At 30.4% G+C, this 16627-nt stretch overlaps 1 protein-coding gene across 1 annotated transcript in view; it reads left to right on the plus strand.

Annotated features, from left to right (window-relative positions):
* LOC127703793 (uncharacterized) overlaps positions 1-11498 on the plus strand; it is a 69147-nt gene extending 57649 nt beyond the window's left edge. The window contains exons 4-7 of the mRNA XM_052207874.1: positions 657-763; positions 1233-1431; positions 3670-3774; positions 6004-11498. Coding sequence (XP_052063834.1) covers positions 657-763; positions 1233-1431; positions 3670-3774; positions 6004-6059 — 467 coding nt within the window. The 3' untranslated portion in view covers positions 6060-11498. The remainder of the gene's footprint in view (positions 1-656; positions 764-1232; positions 1432-3669; positions 3775-6003) is intronic.
* Positions 11499-16627: the final 5129 nt, after the last annotated feature.

A 16627-nucleotide genomic window follows, 5' to 3' on the forward strand; every position in this document is an offset into this window, starting at 1 on the left:
GTTTTTTTTTGGAAGATACAATGTTTAAAGCATTTATCGATATTTTGTTTTGATGACTTACTACTTCCTAGATGTGATCTCTATTGTTCATCTCATTGAGACTGAACTTGAAAATTTCACCAGTATACATACGCATGAATAGCGGCCAAATTGAATTCTTAGGAAGACCCAAAGTAAAGACAGGGGTAGTAAAGAATTTTAGAATAAGTTTAAACTTTTAGAAGTTCGAGGCATATACATGTTGAAAATATGCCGCACAGACCTATGTTTTGACCTCTACAAAACAGCAATTCATCTAAATAAACTCATCATAGATACAAGGATTGAAATTTTGCATTTGCACCAGCCGCGCGTTTAACTTTTCACTCTAGAATATTATTTTTTTACGAAACTTCACAGTAAAAGTGGCCCAGGTTTAGCCATAAAAGGAGTTCTTATGGGACATTGTGTTGACTATATTTACAAGCGCAACCTATATGTTTTGGAACAAATTATGCCTACAGTATACGCTTCAAAAATGATTTATTATACCATTTTCAGCTCAAGTATGACTCTGTGTATTCTAATGACATAGTTTACAAACAGAAATGTCCTCTAGAAAGCAATAAAAATAAAATATGTTATCCGTTTTTTTAATTATATCTTACATATTGCAGATCCTCCAGATATACATAATATTACCACTATGAAAAGAGCTGGAAAATATCAGATTGACATTCAGCTGAACGTTTATCCATTTCCAAAATGTTTTTTAACATACGAGGTATGATTATTTATAATGCTGCATGGCAGAAATATTTATTTTCATTTTAAGTCGTTCGAATAAACACATTTTTTTATTATAATGAAACTGAATTTGGATGCCTTTCTTAACTATAAAATGACGCGTGTAATAATTTAAGGTAGTGATCCTAAGCATTTTGTTGTGCAAAAACTGATCCGCCGGCTAAAGTCATTTTCATATGAAATATCTAATGTGATTTAATCATGATTAATAGTTTTGATTCAACAAATTACTTTTATAAAAACATAGAAAATTTAGCGTTGCATTCATATATCATACGAAAATGTATCATGAAACGTAAATAACATATCGCAACGTTAAGAGGTAAGCTATTCGTTAAATGAGATTTGTGAAGGTATGATAAGCCTATGATTAAAAATGTATGCATTTGACCACATTGTGACAATTATGCACCAGTTGTTGAATAAACAGTGCAAGTCTTTTTCAGAGAAATGTCATACCGGTTAATATCTTCAAACTTCCAACTAAGCATTCCTTCAGAGAAGATTACTTCCAATTGTATAATGTTCGGATCATTTATACTTTGGACATGCATAGTTATATATGCAAAGGAGAAATTCTTTTCACTTGCAACGTTGGAAAACGGAATTATACTCTTATTCGTCAGAGTATTGACTTCTGCAAAGGTATGGAATAAAAACATAGGTGACTACCCTGCATATGTTTCAAAAATCAGATATTAAAATTGAGAATGGAAATGGGGAATATGTCAAAGAGACAACAACCCGACCAAAGAGCAGACAACAGCCGAAGGCCACAAATGGGTCTTCAACTCAGCAAGAAAATCCCGAACCCGGAGGTGGTCCTCAGCTGGCCGCCCTTACATAAAATTGTGTACTAGTTCAGTGAAAATGGACGTCACACTAAACTCCAAAACATATAAATGAACTAAAATTAAAAAACATACAAGACTAACAAAGGCCAGAGGCTCCTGACTTGGGACAGGCGCAAAACTACTCGGGGTTGAACATGTGAGATCTCAACCCTCCCCGTATACCTCTAGCCAATGTAGAATAAAGAAACACATAGCAATACGCACAGTAAAACTCAGTTTAAAAGAAGTCCGAGTCCGATGTCAGAATAGGTAACAAAAGAAACAAAGCAAAATGACAATGATACATAAATTAACAAAGGACTACTTGCAGTTACTGACATGCCAGCTCCGGACCTCAATTAAACTGATTGAAAGATTATGTCTTCATCATATGAAAATCAAGTACAATCCCTCCCGTTAGGGGTTTAGTATCATACCATTATATAATATATGAGAAGAACATAACCCGTATCATGCCAACAACTGGTTTTAGAACAAATGTGTTTATTTCCGATGCAAAGACCCTATTAGTGAATCAATATTGATACCAAAATATGTAGTCCCTAATGATCTTACAACAGTATCGTAACTATATCCTTTCCGAATAAGTCTATTTAAAGGTTTGGTTAGCTTTTGAGGTGTATGCCGACATTTTTGTACTTTGTAAAGAATATTACCATAAAATATTGGATGTGAAATACCTGAACGTATAAGATGTCTGCATGTTGATTTATATTTACGAATGATGTCCTTGTACCGACGATAAAATTTAGTAAATATTTTGACTAGTTTGTGATATCGAAAACCCTGGTATAATAATTGTTCAGTAATACAGAGATTTCTTTCGTTGAAATGAAATACGTTGTTACATACACGAGCGAATCGAACAAGTTGAGATATATAAACACCATAAGATGGTGACAAGGGAACGTCACCATCTAAAAATGGATAATTAACAATAGGAAATAAAAAATCATCTCTTTCATCATAAATTTTGGTATTAAGCTTCCCGTTAAAGATATAGATATCAAGATCCAGGAAAGGGCAGTGTTCATTGTTAGTATTAGCTTTATTTAAAGTCAGTCCGGCAGAATAAATCTCTTTAGTGTACATACTGAAGTCGTCATTATTGAGAGCCAATATATCATCTAAATATCTAAAAGTGTTATTAAATTTTTGAATCAGATGTTGTTTCGATGGGTCTTTGCTGATTTTAGTCATAAATTGTAACTCATAACAATACAGAAACAGGTCCGTAATAAGTGATGAACAGTTAGTCCCCATAGGAATTCCGATAACCTGACGAAATACGGAATCTCCATAGCGAACAAAAATGTTGTCTAGTAAAAATTCAAGGGCAGTTATAGTATCAAAGCAGGTCCAATTGACATAGTTCTTTTGTTTGTTGATACTAAAAAAAGACCTAAAAGAGTTTGAACATATATATTCGCATTCCGACTTTTTAAATGCCCATTTAATTAGGTGTGTGATTTTTTTCATAATAAGATTATGAGGCAAAGTGGTATATAGGGTAGAAAAATCAAAACTTTGAACGGATTCGAAATCACCAATATAAGCAATATAAGCATGTAATTTATCAAGTAATTCCAACGAATTTTTGACACTCCAAAAGTAATTAATTCCACTATTTTCAAAGGCCTTATTTGAAGAATTTATTACCAGGTTTTTGATTGTACCAAGTGTACTAGTAAGTAAATAGATAGTTTAGTAGTGGAACAATGACTTGAAGACGAAATAAATCTATATTTGTAAGGAGTTTTGTGCAGCTTTCGAAGCCAGTACATAGTTGGAACTTTCATTATATTTGGGTCTGCTTGTATAGAGGTGTTTCTATTGCCATTTTAGCACTTTTTAGAAAGAAATGTGTACAGTTTAGACAAATATTGGTTTCCTAAACCAAATTTAAAGTGATACAAATACTGTAACATTTTAAACATTTAACACCCTATTGTTGCTCAACTTCGTAATTTTTGATTTTATGGATAAATAATATATTTTGAAATACTCAACACATAAATTATTGTTTCAGACAAAATGGATAATAACGACAAATATCTGATCCCGTTGATTACAATAGTTGCCTTCGCTTCAGTAGTTGGGCTTATTTATCTGATCAGGTACAGGTATAAAAGGGGTAAGTTTTCATATAAGCAATGTTGACAATACTGAGTTAATGAAACTATTAACTGGGCCTTATTAACACGAAAAATAACGAAGTAAAAAAAAACGGAATTAACTAGTCTACCAGTATATAATTTAAAGTTGTCCTTTAATGGACGATATCAGGCAAATAGTCTACAGCATTACAACAGACAGAAGAAATGTAGGATTTCTATTTATATATTTATTATTTTTATGATATTGAAGATTATAAATACAAATATAACTATTTTCGATTGTGAGATATAATATGTTCTACAACCGTTCTAGATTAACGGAGAAATAAGCAAAAAGGCACGTCAAAATGATGAATTGAGTGAACCTTGTATCGAATTTGATTAAATTCTCGTTAAATTGTGCACATTGTACGGAATGAAATATATATGATATATGTATAAAAAAAGAAATAATTTCACTCGCACACAGCTTATAGAATTGAGAAGCGCCAGTGTTCACACAAAATTCCTATTTTTTATAGACAATAGATATCTCCACACATCGTAGTACATACAACTGGTATGGATATTTTTTGGTGTTCAATCGTTTTATTTATCCAAACGTCCATTAAATGTAAAATGTATTACTTTCTAATTAAAAACTTCGAACAAATCAGATACAAAACAAAAGTAACAAAAGAAACGTGGTGGTAACAACCAGCTTGTTTCTTTTTTATCTTTGTTTTGTATCTTATACCTAACGCGAGTTTCACACTTGAGCACGCATAGCTGTTGACCTATTTCCTTCGTTTAATGCACAGAAGCACAAACATTGGTGCTCAACGTGACTAGTCTTGCAATCTCCATGTTAATACCTTTCTTTCCGTACCTTTCTTTCCGTACAACGTGCACAGTTTTACGAGAAATTAAACAAATTCGAAGTAAGGTTCACTCATTTCATCATTTTGACGTGCCTTTTTACTTATGTCTCCGTTAATCTAGAACGGTTGTAGAACATATAACATCTCACAATCGAAAACAGTTATAGATGTATTTATATTCCTCAATATCATAAAAATAACAAAAAAGTAAACAGAAATCCTACATTTCTTCTGTCTATTGATGGTCCGTCACCGTACCGGATATAAGATACCATTGAGTCTAAATATTTTTTGCCGGGGTAGTTTCGACACAGTGAATATGCATTAAAAACATAAAAAGAAAAAATGATGTCACCAAACTTGTTATCTTTCTACAAGTAAAAAATGAATAATTCACTATCATTCCAGTATAAAAATTTTACTGTAAGAGATATCTCCCCTTAAATGACCAAGTTAAAAAATATGATTCTAAAAAATAAAATATTGGGTGTTTGTTCAAACATTTTTGATAATGCAATAAATCTCTAATCTGTCTCAAAATTTGCAGATTTCGGCAAAGCACTAGACCGATTGTGTACTGCTATTGTACAATCAAAAATGGCGAAATATAATGAATCTGCCTTAACTCAAATCATATCTCAATTATTTATTTTCATTTTATTTTAAACAATTGCAGTTAAGATTTTTTTGCGTACGCACATTTAATAAATTAGAATAAGAGTCGTCTCCATCCTACGTAGTTGGCCATTTAAACGATTCATAAGATGACCATCAATGAAACAAACATACTTTATATCGTTTACAATGTCAAATATCGCTTTTAAAATGATAGGTGCAACTATAATAATTAATGGTTTAGAATTCTGCAATGTTAATTCGGATCTCAACACGCGGGAAATCCTCCGAATATGTTTTGAATTGGCGGGTTCTAATATAAAAACAGTCAACATACAACAGACATAAAATAATGGACATTGATTAGAAATAAGACTTATTCCGTTTTATTTCATGCAGTATGTAGAAGATTTCAGACATTTTTGTGTTGTGAAAGTTCGACCTTTAAAGTAAACAATCATTATTTCTTATTTAGAAATATCAAACAGGAATATTAACTTCGATTCGCTTGACTATCATAAAGCAAGCGCCAGGACCTTAACATCATATTGACATTATTCTTATTTTACAAATAAGAGTATGGAAAAAGCAAGGGCACATTATAAAATCATAAGTAGAAGACAAACTGACAATACCATGGCAAAACGTAAACTGAATGTACCATAAGATGAAAGTCGTTCGATAAAAAGCAAGTTCATTTGTTGCACCGATTCGTTTTAACATCAATTGGAAACACGAATTTATAGTTACATTAACACTTATCTTTTCCAGAACGTGGTCATCCAACTGACTCTGGCAATAATCTCTTAGATCCAACGACAGGATAACAATTAAAAAACAGAGCAAAAAAAATAAGCTAGACGAATGAACGGATATTATTCCTTTGTAATAAGGACAGATGATATTAACAGACAATGACAATTATATCAGTATTTCTTAACATCATATTGTTTTGAAGTGTAATCATGGAGACGGTAACTGAAAAATATTTATTGTAATAATCTGATATCAGTATAAGGTATCTTTTTTCCAATTTTAACTGTTTACATCGTCAAAAGTCCGTACAACGTTTTTCAATGTAGATTTACGAAAGTATCATTAGCTGGGTAGTCAGTGATTCGGAGCTGATATGATTTATAACACTGCTTTATTGATATCTCCGTTGATAAATTTAGAAAATGATCGACAATAAGGTTCCAACTTCCTTTACCAAGGTTGAATTTAGATGTATTTGACTATTCTTTTTCGGTCTCCTCTAGTTATATAGCTCCAGAAGTGTTTGAGCATTTATCATTCTTGGTTTTCTTTGTTTTCGGTTTGAACGAGTCTTATAAAGGTAAATCCAAAAAAGCGCCTTAGACGCACGAAATGTAAAAAGGTATTTTCTTTCGGTGGTTTTGGTCAGGAAGCTCCTGACGTGTCTAGGTATCGCTGTTTTAAATGTATGGTTTGAGCATTCCTCAAAAACATAAATCTAGAAAAGGCACTTCAAACGCCCGACATTTTTTTAGAGTAATTTTTATTTATCTTGTTGGTTTTTTGTTTTTGGAAAAATAAAAATCCAAAACAAGATATTCAAAACTAAAACACTGTTTCTGAAACCTAAAAATTCACAAATTCTCAGTCAAAAACGTTATAGAAATTCAAAACTTAAATTTTCTTTGTAGTCGAATAAGGGTTCATTGAGGTCACATAGACCTTGAGTTTGAATTCGAGTTCTGTGCGATTTATGAAACGCATTACAATTGTTAAAGTATTCAGTGTAAACTGATTTTGTGATAGAAGTAAATATCACTTAGATTGAAAATTGAAATAAAATTTAGCGTAACATTTCAAGTAATAGTTTCTGATATTTTGTGTAAAAAGTTTTAATGTTGGTTAATTATTTTAGTTTAATTCTAATTTAAAGTAATGAATGAACTGTGTAATTACTACGTAATAGCTGTTATTCAAGATCTAGAGATAACTTTAGCCTGAATATGACGTTCACGTATACACAAAAAATAATAAACAATTTTGAGCAACGACAAATCTTACAGAAAATAAGCTTAGTAAAAACGTAATCATAAACAAATCAAATACAATTAAGAGTGAGGCGTGAGGTATATTAAATATTTAGAATCTCTTATTTGAAAAAATCCTACAATTAAGAATAGGACACACGGACGGTACTCTCTAAATGTTTGTATAGGTTTTTTTTCAATGTTTTAATATGATATATTTAATTTAGATTCTTCTTATATGACAATAACAGCAAGGAGAACAATATAGGAGCGTTTGAACGTTTTGGATTTTGATTTTAATAAACTTCGTATGTAAACATTTTACAAATCAGATATAGAAAAACAAAGAGTGAACCTGCAGTTATTTAGATCAATCCGACGAGTCGGTGTCTGTCCTTTATGAGTTGTTCCCATTAGACACTAAGGCACATTGGTACTAATGATCACAAGTTCAAGCTAAAGAAAGGCGATGCAGTTATTGTTCAAACTGTGCCATAGATAACAAAATACATGTTCTGATAAGATGCATCATGCACGATGACATTATGTATACCAATTATTATTTACCAACAACTAATTTTGAAAAAAATGATACCTTAGATTATGGACAGTCAGTTCATTTATCTTATCAAATGTAAGAAATCCAGTCCTCATCAACATATGCACTTTTCATTTTTATCAGAGAAGAAAGAGATGTATTTGAATAGTTGTTACATAATTTTGTGGTGACATTTTTTTAACAGTAGTTAACTTATCTGAGTTATGGCTAGATCATTTATTGTTATAATGAAATGTATATGTTTTTAAGCATGTTGCACTATAACAAAATATACAATTATTTTTGTTTATCTTTATTACATAGCTCATTATTGTTATATACCTATTATTGTCTGGAATCGGGACTTTTTACTCTCAAACACTTTCACAAATTATTTTACAAACATGTGATTTATCTTCATATGAAAAGTATTTGAAGGGATAAATACGCTCGCGTTATAAAGTAATAATTTTTTCCTTAACCCTAAGCAAGTAAAAATATATGTCCTATGTTTGTTTTTCTCAGATCATCAGACTAATAAACCTAATGAAGTTAATCATAACATAAGATGTTGATAAAGTAAGTAAAAAACAGAATGAACGAAAAAGTTAATATATGAAAGGTAATACTAAGCTTTGCTTTCTATAAAAAGAAAGGAATATACATGTAATTCTTGTTTAAAGAACGGAATAATTTAAATTTTATCATCAACTATCAAAACGGTAGTCTTTAACAACCTTGAGTATTTATAATACATTTTCATATTACAAAATAGTGTTGTTAAGATCCAAAAGAAACACAAAGGGATAATGTGATTCTAAATACATTGAAATACTTTTTTTAATGTTGCTGATGTTAAGTCAAAAAAAGGGGGGAGTCTTTACCTTTAGTATTACACTGCATAAATTACAATCAAAAATACACCAACTGTTCTCCGGCGTTCGATTGACATTATTAGCTAAATATTCAAAGGAATGCTTAAAGCTTTCCATTAACACAACCAAAGATAAGAGGGAAATGATAAATAAATACGGACCTAAAACAGCGAAATTTATCAAAGATTATCTTTACTTAGAGAGGTTCAAAAACATATTATACAGTTGCTATGCACACTTTATGTTGTAGTACCGCTAATAACTTACTCAAGAGACAAAAACAAACTAAAAGCGAAACATCCAAATTTGAACATACACAAAAATCACGAAATGTTCTACACAAAACACCAAAACACTTGTCAAAGGACAACTTCACCAGAGGGAGGTGCAACATTTTGTATATCAATTAAAAATATGAATCAACTGGGTGATTTATCAACTGAGATTTTATAAAAAAATATGCGAACAGAATCTTTTAAAAGGTGACATGTTTATCTTTTGTGTTACTATATATTGTTTTAGTTAAATTGCAGATGTTTGACGATTTGAAGCTTAGATATTAAATTCCCTTTGTCTTTATATATAGATATGTTTTGATATTGTTGAAAATATATGTTATCCGATATTCTAGTTTTATTTTATCAAAAAATAATTTATAACTTTCAAAAAAGTTTCGAATTATTGCATGTGATAAAAAGTGTTCATACTTTTCATGAACCTTTAATTTATTGCATAAAGGAGAAGCATCTATTGTCCTGTTTTCTATTTATATGTTTACATGGTCATTTACAAAGATGCAATTTGCACCTTAAAATTATTAATTTTCAGTATAAAAATATAAGTTTTGTATAGTGTTGTATTTTTATAATTCTATATCTTCCCTCTGCAAAACTTTTTGTAGTTTCTATGTTAAATTGTACATGTTGTATCAGTACCCAAAATCGAATTGTACAAAGAGATAACTCTTATTTTTCCACAATAACAAGTGTCAGTTATTTTATGTAATAACTGTATAGGGTTATATCGTTAACTGGTATATCATATATGTCTTTTGTTTTTATATTTTGTTACACATTTTTTTTTTGTTATAACATACTATTTCCAATTTTCTGTAAATGTAAAACAAATATTTCTTCGCTTTGTTTTTTAATTATTTAGTAAATGTAACCATTGGTTTGGCTATGCCGTTTTTGAATTTGTATATTCTTTTATATTTTTATATTTTGTTACACATTTTTTTTTTGTTATAACATACTATTTCCAATTTTTATATTTTGTTACACATTTTTTTTTTGTTATAACATACTATTTCCAATTTTCTGTAAATGTAAAACAGATATTTCTTCGCTTTGTTTTTTAATTATTTAGTAAATGTAACCATTGGTTTGGCTATGCCGTTTTTGAATTTGTATATTCTGTGAGCCAATTATAATGAGATGATTATTTGTTTTGTTATTTCAGTAAACTTATTTAGGATTTTTTCTAAACTACTGTTTGGTAATTTCACCACATTTTTAATAATATTCAAATAACTGGATATGTATTTTTATCAAAAACGCCTGTCTTTTCCTTGTTCATTACGGTAGCTTATCATCATTGTTAAACGATAGTAGCTACGATTTTCATTAAAATTATTTTTTTAATCTATATGCCGGATTTTGTACAAAAGGTTTATTTAGAATGAATCAAACCATCACTGTTTACTTTCCAATTAGCATTTAGAAGCTTTTTAACGTTTTACACCTGAATTTCATTGTTGTCTATAGACAAAAATTCGATGTTAAGCCAACCCTTATTCATATGACCTATGTTGACCTTAACTCTGCAGTTCCCAATGCGCAATCGCAAGTTGTCCCTCGAAGGGAAAATGTCGAACAGAGGAATATTATCGCGGAAATGGAACGTGTGTTTACAGTTTCTGCTAGAAAAAGAAACAGTAAAGAGGTGCATACAAGTTATTGTAAATTGAAAATAATAACGGCGATGTGATCGGTCATTAGAATCATTTACAAACACCCGACGATAAAGTCATTATATAAGCAGTCGACATTACGACGGTAAAAAAACATTTTTGAAGATAATGGTAACGAAATAACACTTCCATTCTGCAGACTTGCATTAACTAATGAATTTTGATAATTTAACCAGTGAAGCAGATACAATAGGAAAATTAAAAACGAAACTAAAAAAACTTAAAAAACAATAGTAATACATACATGCCAAAACCATATGAGTTTGGAAGTCGCAAACTCAATATTATTCTTAACCAACTTCGATGTTTTACTTCCTTCTTAAATTATGATCTTTATAGAGTTAATATTATTTCTGATCCATCTTGCTGCTGCGGTGTGTATGGCATCATTTCTTTTTTTTAAATGTATATTATATTAAGGAAACAGACGAAGTAAGCTTTCAGAAAATCTTAGCTAGCTCCCAAATTACTGTCCATTAAATAAAGAACTATTTACCTCGGATAAATGTCTACTTACTCAGTATCAGAATGAACATATCGTTAAACATATGTTTGAGTTTATTGAAGGGTCAAATAGATTACTTATTGTTTAGATAGTAAAACATGAACATACACACTACGTTCAGTAGTTTTTTGTTATTTGGATTTTTTTATTTTTTTTCATATATTTTATTAATTGATTTTCTTGTTGTTTTTCTGTATTCTATTTCTTTTTGTTTTCTTTTTATTATTTGCTGCTTCTTTTGTGTCACTTGATTTTTCTGTCCAATTGATACAAATGTTGAAATAATATGTAATGTATGTATGCTCTTATATATTGTATTGTTAAATATGTTAAATGTAGAAGAAATATGTTTAAACTAAAATCTAAAATGATCTTCTTTGCCTAAAATCTCTTGATACTAATTCAACATAGATCGCCACCTGGATAGATATGGGTAATAATGCCCAGTGTGATGATTTCAGAAAACCATTATCCACTTTGTGTTAAATCTCTTAAAGCCAGAATTTACTTTTTATCAAGACGATATTACACGGTATCTATGATGAGTTTATTAAGTAAACTTCTAATAAGCAATACGTGAAAAAAATATATGATTTATACTTGACTTCATCGTTTTTAATCTAAATTTAACAATTTGATGAGTTTAAATGTCGCGTTTAGCCCTACTCATTTGAACTTTATGCAATCTCGAACGGCACCTTACCAATGCTGAACACATCTATCAAGTTTTTGTGATTACATGTATGAGTTTAACCATTCATAAGACGTGTTAAACAACAGAAATTGAAATTCATGTATGTCAATTTACTTGTCCAGTAGGACGCAATTTGAAGAAACATCAAAACGTTAGAACCTGAAAGAAGGATTTCGGTTCAATTTGATGTCATAATATTCATAAGTTTTCAAGAAGAGGAAATATTAACAGAGCATGCGCCCATATGGCTCATTATGAACCAGTGAGCTGTGCCGTCATCCGTAACAATTTTAAATGTTGGGGTTCGTTTCCTCGAGAGCTATTGAAAATAATGACACATACAACACGTTTTTGTGTCTTGTTACTTCAGTATCGATTTACCAGGAACACGGCTACATTGGATGCATTGCATTTACTAAATACACGTTTGTTCACTACTTGAAGAGAAATAGCCAAAAAAAATTATTATATTACTATATAATATTGTTATGCAGATATGATGACCTCAGGTCATTTTCCGATGTATAAATGCGACGAAAATATTATACACATCCATTTTGTATAATAAATTAAGTATTCAATCAGCAGAAAATCGATAAGTAATTGATGTGAAAACGCATCACAAGGTAAAGTATGAACCCGTAAAGCTTGATACTAAATTTCAGAGGTTCTGGTTAGTAAACATTGGTCACGCATGACATATCACAGAAGTATGACAAGTGCCGATAAGAATTTTAATATCTTCATCAATAATAATAATAATAAAATTCTTTATTTAACGAAGGTAACACATTTAACAATTACATGTTAATCTTCAATGAGGCCTTCAAAAACTATTAATACAAATAGAAAAGAAAAAAACAAAAAAAAAACCAAGAAAAAAAAAAACAAAATACAAACAAAATAAAAAACATAATACTGTTATACATAGCAGCTTGAATATTGAATAAGTACATATGCATTCAATAGAAGAAGAAAAAATACATTAGAATCAAGCATCTTCATTCTGTACAGTTTGAAAATAGTTTGAACATTTGATCTTAAATGTATCTAAATTATTTATTTCTACAATATTATTTGGTAATTTATTCCAAGTAATAAGACCAGAATATTTAAATGTTCTTTTTAAAAATTCAGAATTAGGTCTTGGTACATGAAGAAGTCTTGATGTTGTCGACCTGAGACAATAATTATAACGATCAGTACAAGCAGTAAATTTAATAGATAGATAATCAGGTGCTAGACCATTCATACATTTAAACATTAACACAGCTTGAAAATATTGTATTCTTGTAAATATAGTCATCCATGCAAGCTTTTTAAACATTAATGTTGAGGGAAAATCAAAAGAAACAGATAAAACTAATCTTGCAGCACGTTTTTGGAGCTAATGTATCCTCTCCAGATTACAGTTTGTGGTAAGACCCCATACTGTACAACAGTAGTCAATAATGGGTAATATATAGCTATTGTAAAAAAGAATAAGACCTTTTAACGGTAAATAACGTTTCAACCTTTTTAACAGGTATATTCTGGTTGAAATAGTTTCGCATATTTTATCAATTTGATTTGACCATGATAGATTTTTATCAATATGAATTCCAAGAAGTTTTTCAACTTCAACATTATCTAAAGTGATATTATCTTGTGATAAAACACATAAACATTCATTGCAGCTTTGTAGTTTTCTGTCTGATCCAACAAGCATACATTTTGATTTCTTGCTATTTATCATCATATCATTTTCTTTACACCATTTAATAACATTGTCTAAGTCTTTATTCAAACATATATTTAAATTTACGATAGATTTAGATGACAAATGTAAAGTTGTATCATCAGCATATAGATCAGATTCTGTATATTCTAAGGTTAATGGTAAGTCATTGATATAAATAAGAAACAATAAAGGTCCAAGTATAGAACCTTGGGGAACTCCAAAAGTTACAGTTTTATATTCTGATTCGGTGGTTCCTAACTTGACTTTTTGCATTCTCTGAGAGAGGTATGATGAAAACCATTTTACAGAGTGTTCATCACAATTGTATAATTTTAGTTTAGATAAAAGTATATTGTGATTTACTGTATCAAATGCCTTCTTAAAATCTAAAAAAAGAACAGCGGTAAAATTTCCATAGTCCAATTCCTCTAACCATTTATCAATTATTTTAATGAGTGCTGTATGACAAGAATGTTTTTCTCTAAATCCAGACTGCTGTTGTATTAATAATTTGTGTGTGGTTAAGAATAAATATAGTTGTTTAAAGACAGTTTTTTCAAATAACTTGGACACAGTGGGTAAAATTGAAATGGGTCGATAATTGTTTGGATCTGTTTTATCCCCTCCTTTAAATATGGGAGCAACTTTAGCAAATTTTAATATATTAGGAAATATTCCTGTACATAAACTAAGGTTTATTATGTGAGCAAGGGGGCTTGCTACAATCGATCTTGATAATTTTAAAATTCTTGGTCCAACACCATCAGTTCCGGTTGATTTAGTTATGTCTAGATTTTTTAGAGCTTGTAGAACCTCATCATTTGTGACGGTATATAATGAGAATTTAGCATCATCATTTATTTTTGATTTGATATAGTTGTTAATTTTCTCAGATTTAAAACTTTTGTGAGGATTTGATATCAGCTTCTCACCTACTGTGCTAAAATGATCATTTAAGCAGTTATCAATATCATTTTTGTTTATAAGTACTTTTCCTTCGTGTGTTAAAATGTCAATTTCCTGTTTTGTTGTTGAATTCATATCCTTCAAATGCCTCCAAAGAATTCTACAGTTTTTATCGTTATCTATTGCATCCATAAAATATTTTGATTTTGCAACAAATATTGCTTTGATAATCTTAAAACAAACACTTGCAGATTATAAATATATTCATCTTTCAAATGATATATTTCAATTTTGATTTTGAATCTAATAACATGTCCTGAGTGAACTGTTCATGTCCTGAGTGCACTCAGGAGTCCTGAGCGGGTTTTAGACGTTCCCTTTTCAGCATTTATAGATGAAAATCAATGTTTTATCAATGTTTGCCTAATATTCCGTGCATAATCAAGACAAGAACAAATTAACAATAAATCCAGTAGTTACAAAATGTATAGGTTTCTAATGTAATAAACCCCGTTCTGACCAGGATATATGCATATTTATAATTGCATAGCCAAATAAATGCCACATTTCGTTTTGTGTTGACCGCTGCACGGGAGAATTCAAGGTTGCCAAATTATTTTTACCCAACCACAGCCTTGGTGTAGTTTTTATACTGGATTAAAATAAGTTAACTAGATTTTTTTCAAATCTCAAATATATGCAGTTGGAATCACGATTTCTATCTAAACATGTTTGTGTCATGTTGTTTTCTCTCGATCTTTTCATTTCGTCCTTCTTATTGCCCATTTGCATTAGTTCTCTATAAAAATCAAGAGTTGAGCAATTTTTATCGCGAAGTAATGTTTATCAAAGCACATTATATTGCATTTTAATGTGCAGATTTATGCAGTCAGGAAGTCAATGGTAACTTTTCGTCTATAAAGTTAATTGTGTCTGCGATATACAGATAAAGCCGTAAATTACAAACAAACAAATGTAAAACAACAAAAAGAATCGTGTACAAAAGAAAATCGACGCACAACAGACAAACAATTTTCAACCAAACAGTACACGAAAAAGTAGGACCTACACAAACTACACATAAACCGAGACTCAAGTAGGTGCATCGGAACGGTAGGCAGTTCCTGCTCAAATATTAACGCTGATCGTTTTGTTTGAGGTAGCGATACCCCTGTAATATATGTAACTATCATTCGGTAATGCCATGACGGGGAGACGTTGACGGGAATGTGGCTACGACAATTGAAACATCCGTGGCGGTATGTGACACAAATATTCCATAACGGTAAATTTAATGAAGATGGTGTCTGTAAAAAAAAACTTGAGTATGGCAGCACCACTGGAAGCAGCAGTTATCTATCACGAAAATCCTTTTTGAAACAAAGGTGTAGAATATAATATCTCCTGAGAGATGGAAACTCTATATGTAGGTGCTTAAAAAAATAAAAATGTAAAGATTACAATGGATTGGAATAACTCATTCGTCGTAAAGTTTAGTTCTCAACTGTTCTGTCACTTTCTAGATGTCAATATAAAAACCAAACATAACTGTATATGATCATGAGGTATCATTTATTTTAAGTTCAAAAGGATGCGATCAACACGGTCGCTAAACTTAAGAGCTACTAGTTTAATTTCCCATCTTGTTGAACAAAAAATCTGAAGAACTCTACGTCATACGACACGCCGATCAAACATTACGTTTTCAATGAATAACAAATAAAACTTCTTGTTTAAGGAATATTTATTAAGTATACGTCCCTTGTTAAAACGATATTTGTATCTACGTTGACTCTTGTCTTATAAAAGTTGAGATAATTCTGTCAATCTGTATTAAGTTTTCATGAAAAAATACTTGTGAGAAGTCACATGTTTAGAACCATCGTTTACTAAGAAATACAAATTGTACTTTAATTGTATGTCTTCCTTTTTTCTTTCTGTCTAAACAATTTAGTGAAATAGTAACTGCACTGCCACTTTTGAAGGTACACCACTACATTAATAGTATTTGTTCTTTCATAAATGTAAAGATGGCTGCTCTTTTAATTTAACTGCATCAATTCTCTACAATTGTCTCAGATTCACCTTCTATTTGTCGTCGTCCTGGGTATGCGTGAATTAATTGTCACCGGACATTGAGCGAACAACTATCAAGCAATCTATATATTGTTCAATTGTCGTC

The sequence above is a fragment of the Mytilus californianus genome, unplaced genomic scaffold (assembly GCF_021869535.1).
Source record: "Mytilus californianus isolate M0D057914Y unplaced genomic scaffold, xbMytCali1.0.p SCAF_51, whole genome shotgun sequence".
NCBI lineage: Eukaryota > Metazoa > Mollusca > Bivalvia > Mytilida > Mytilidae > Mytilus > Mytilus californianus.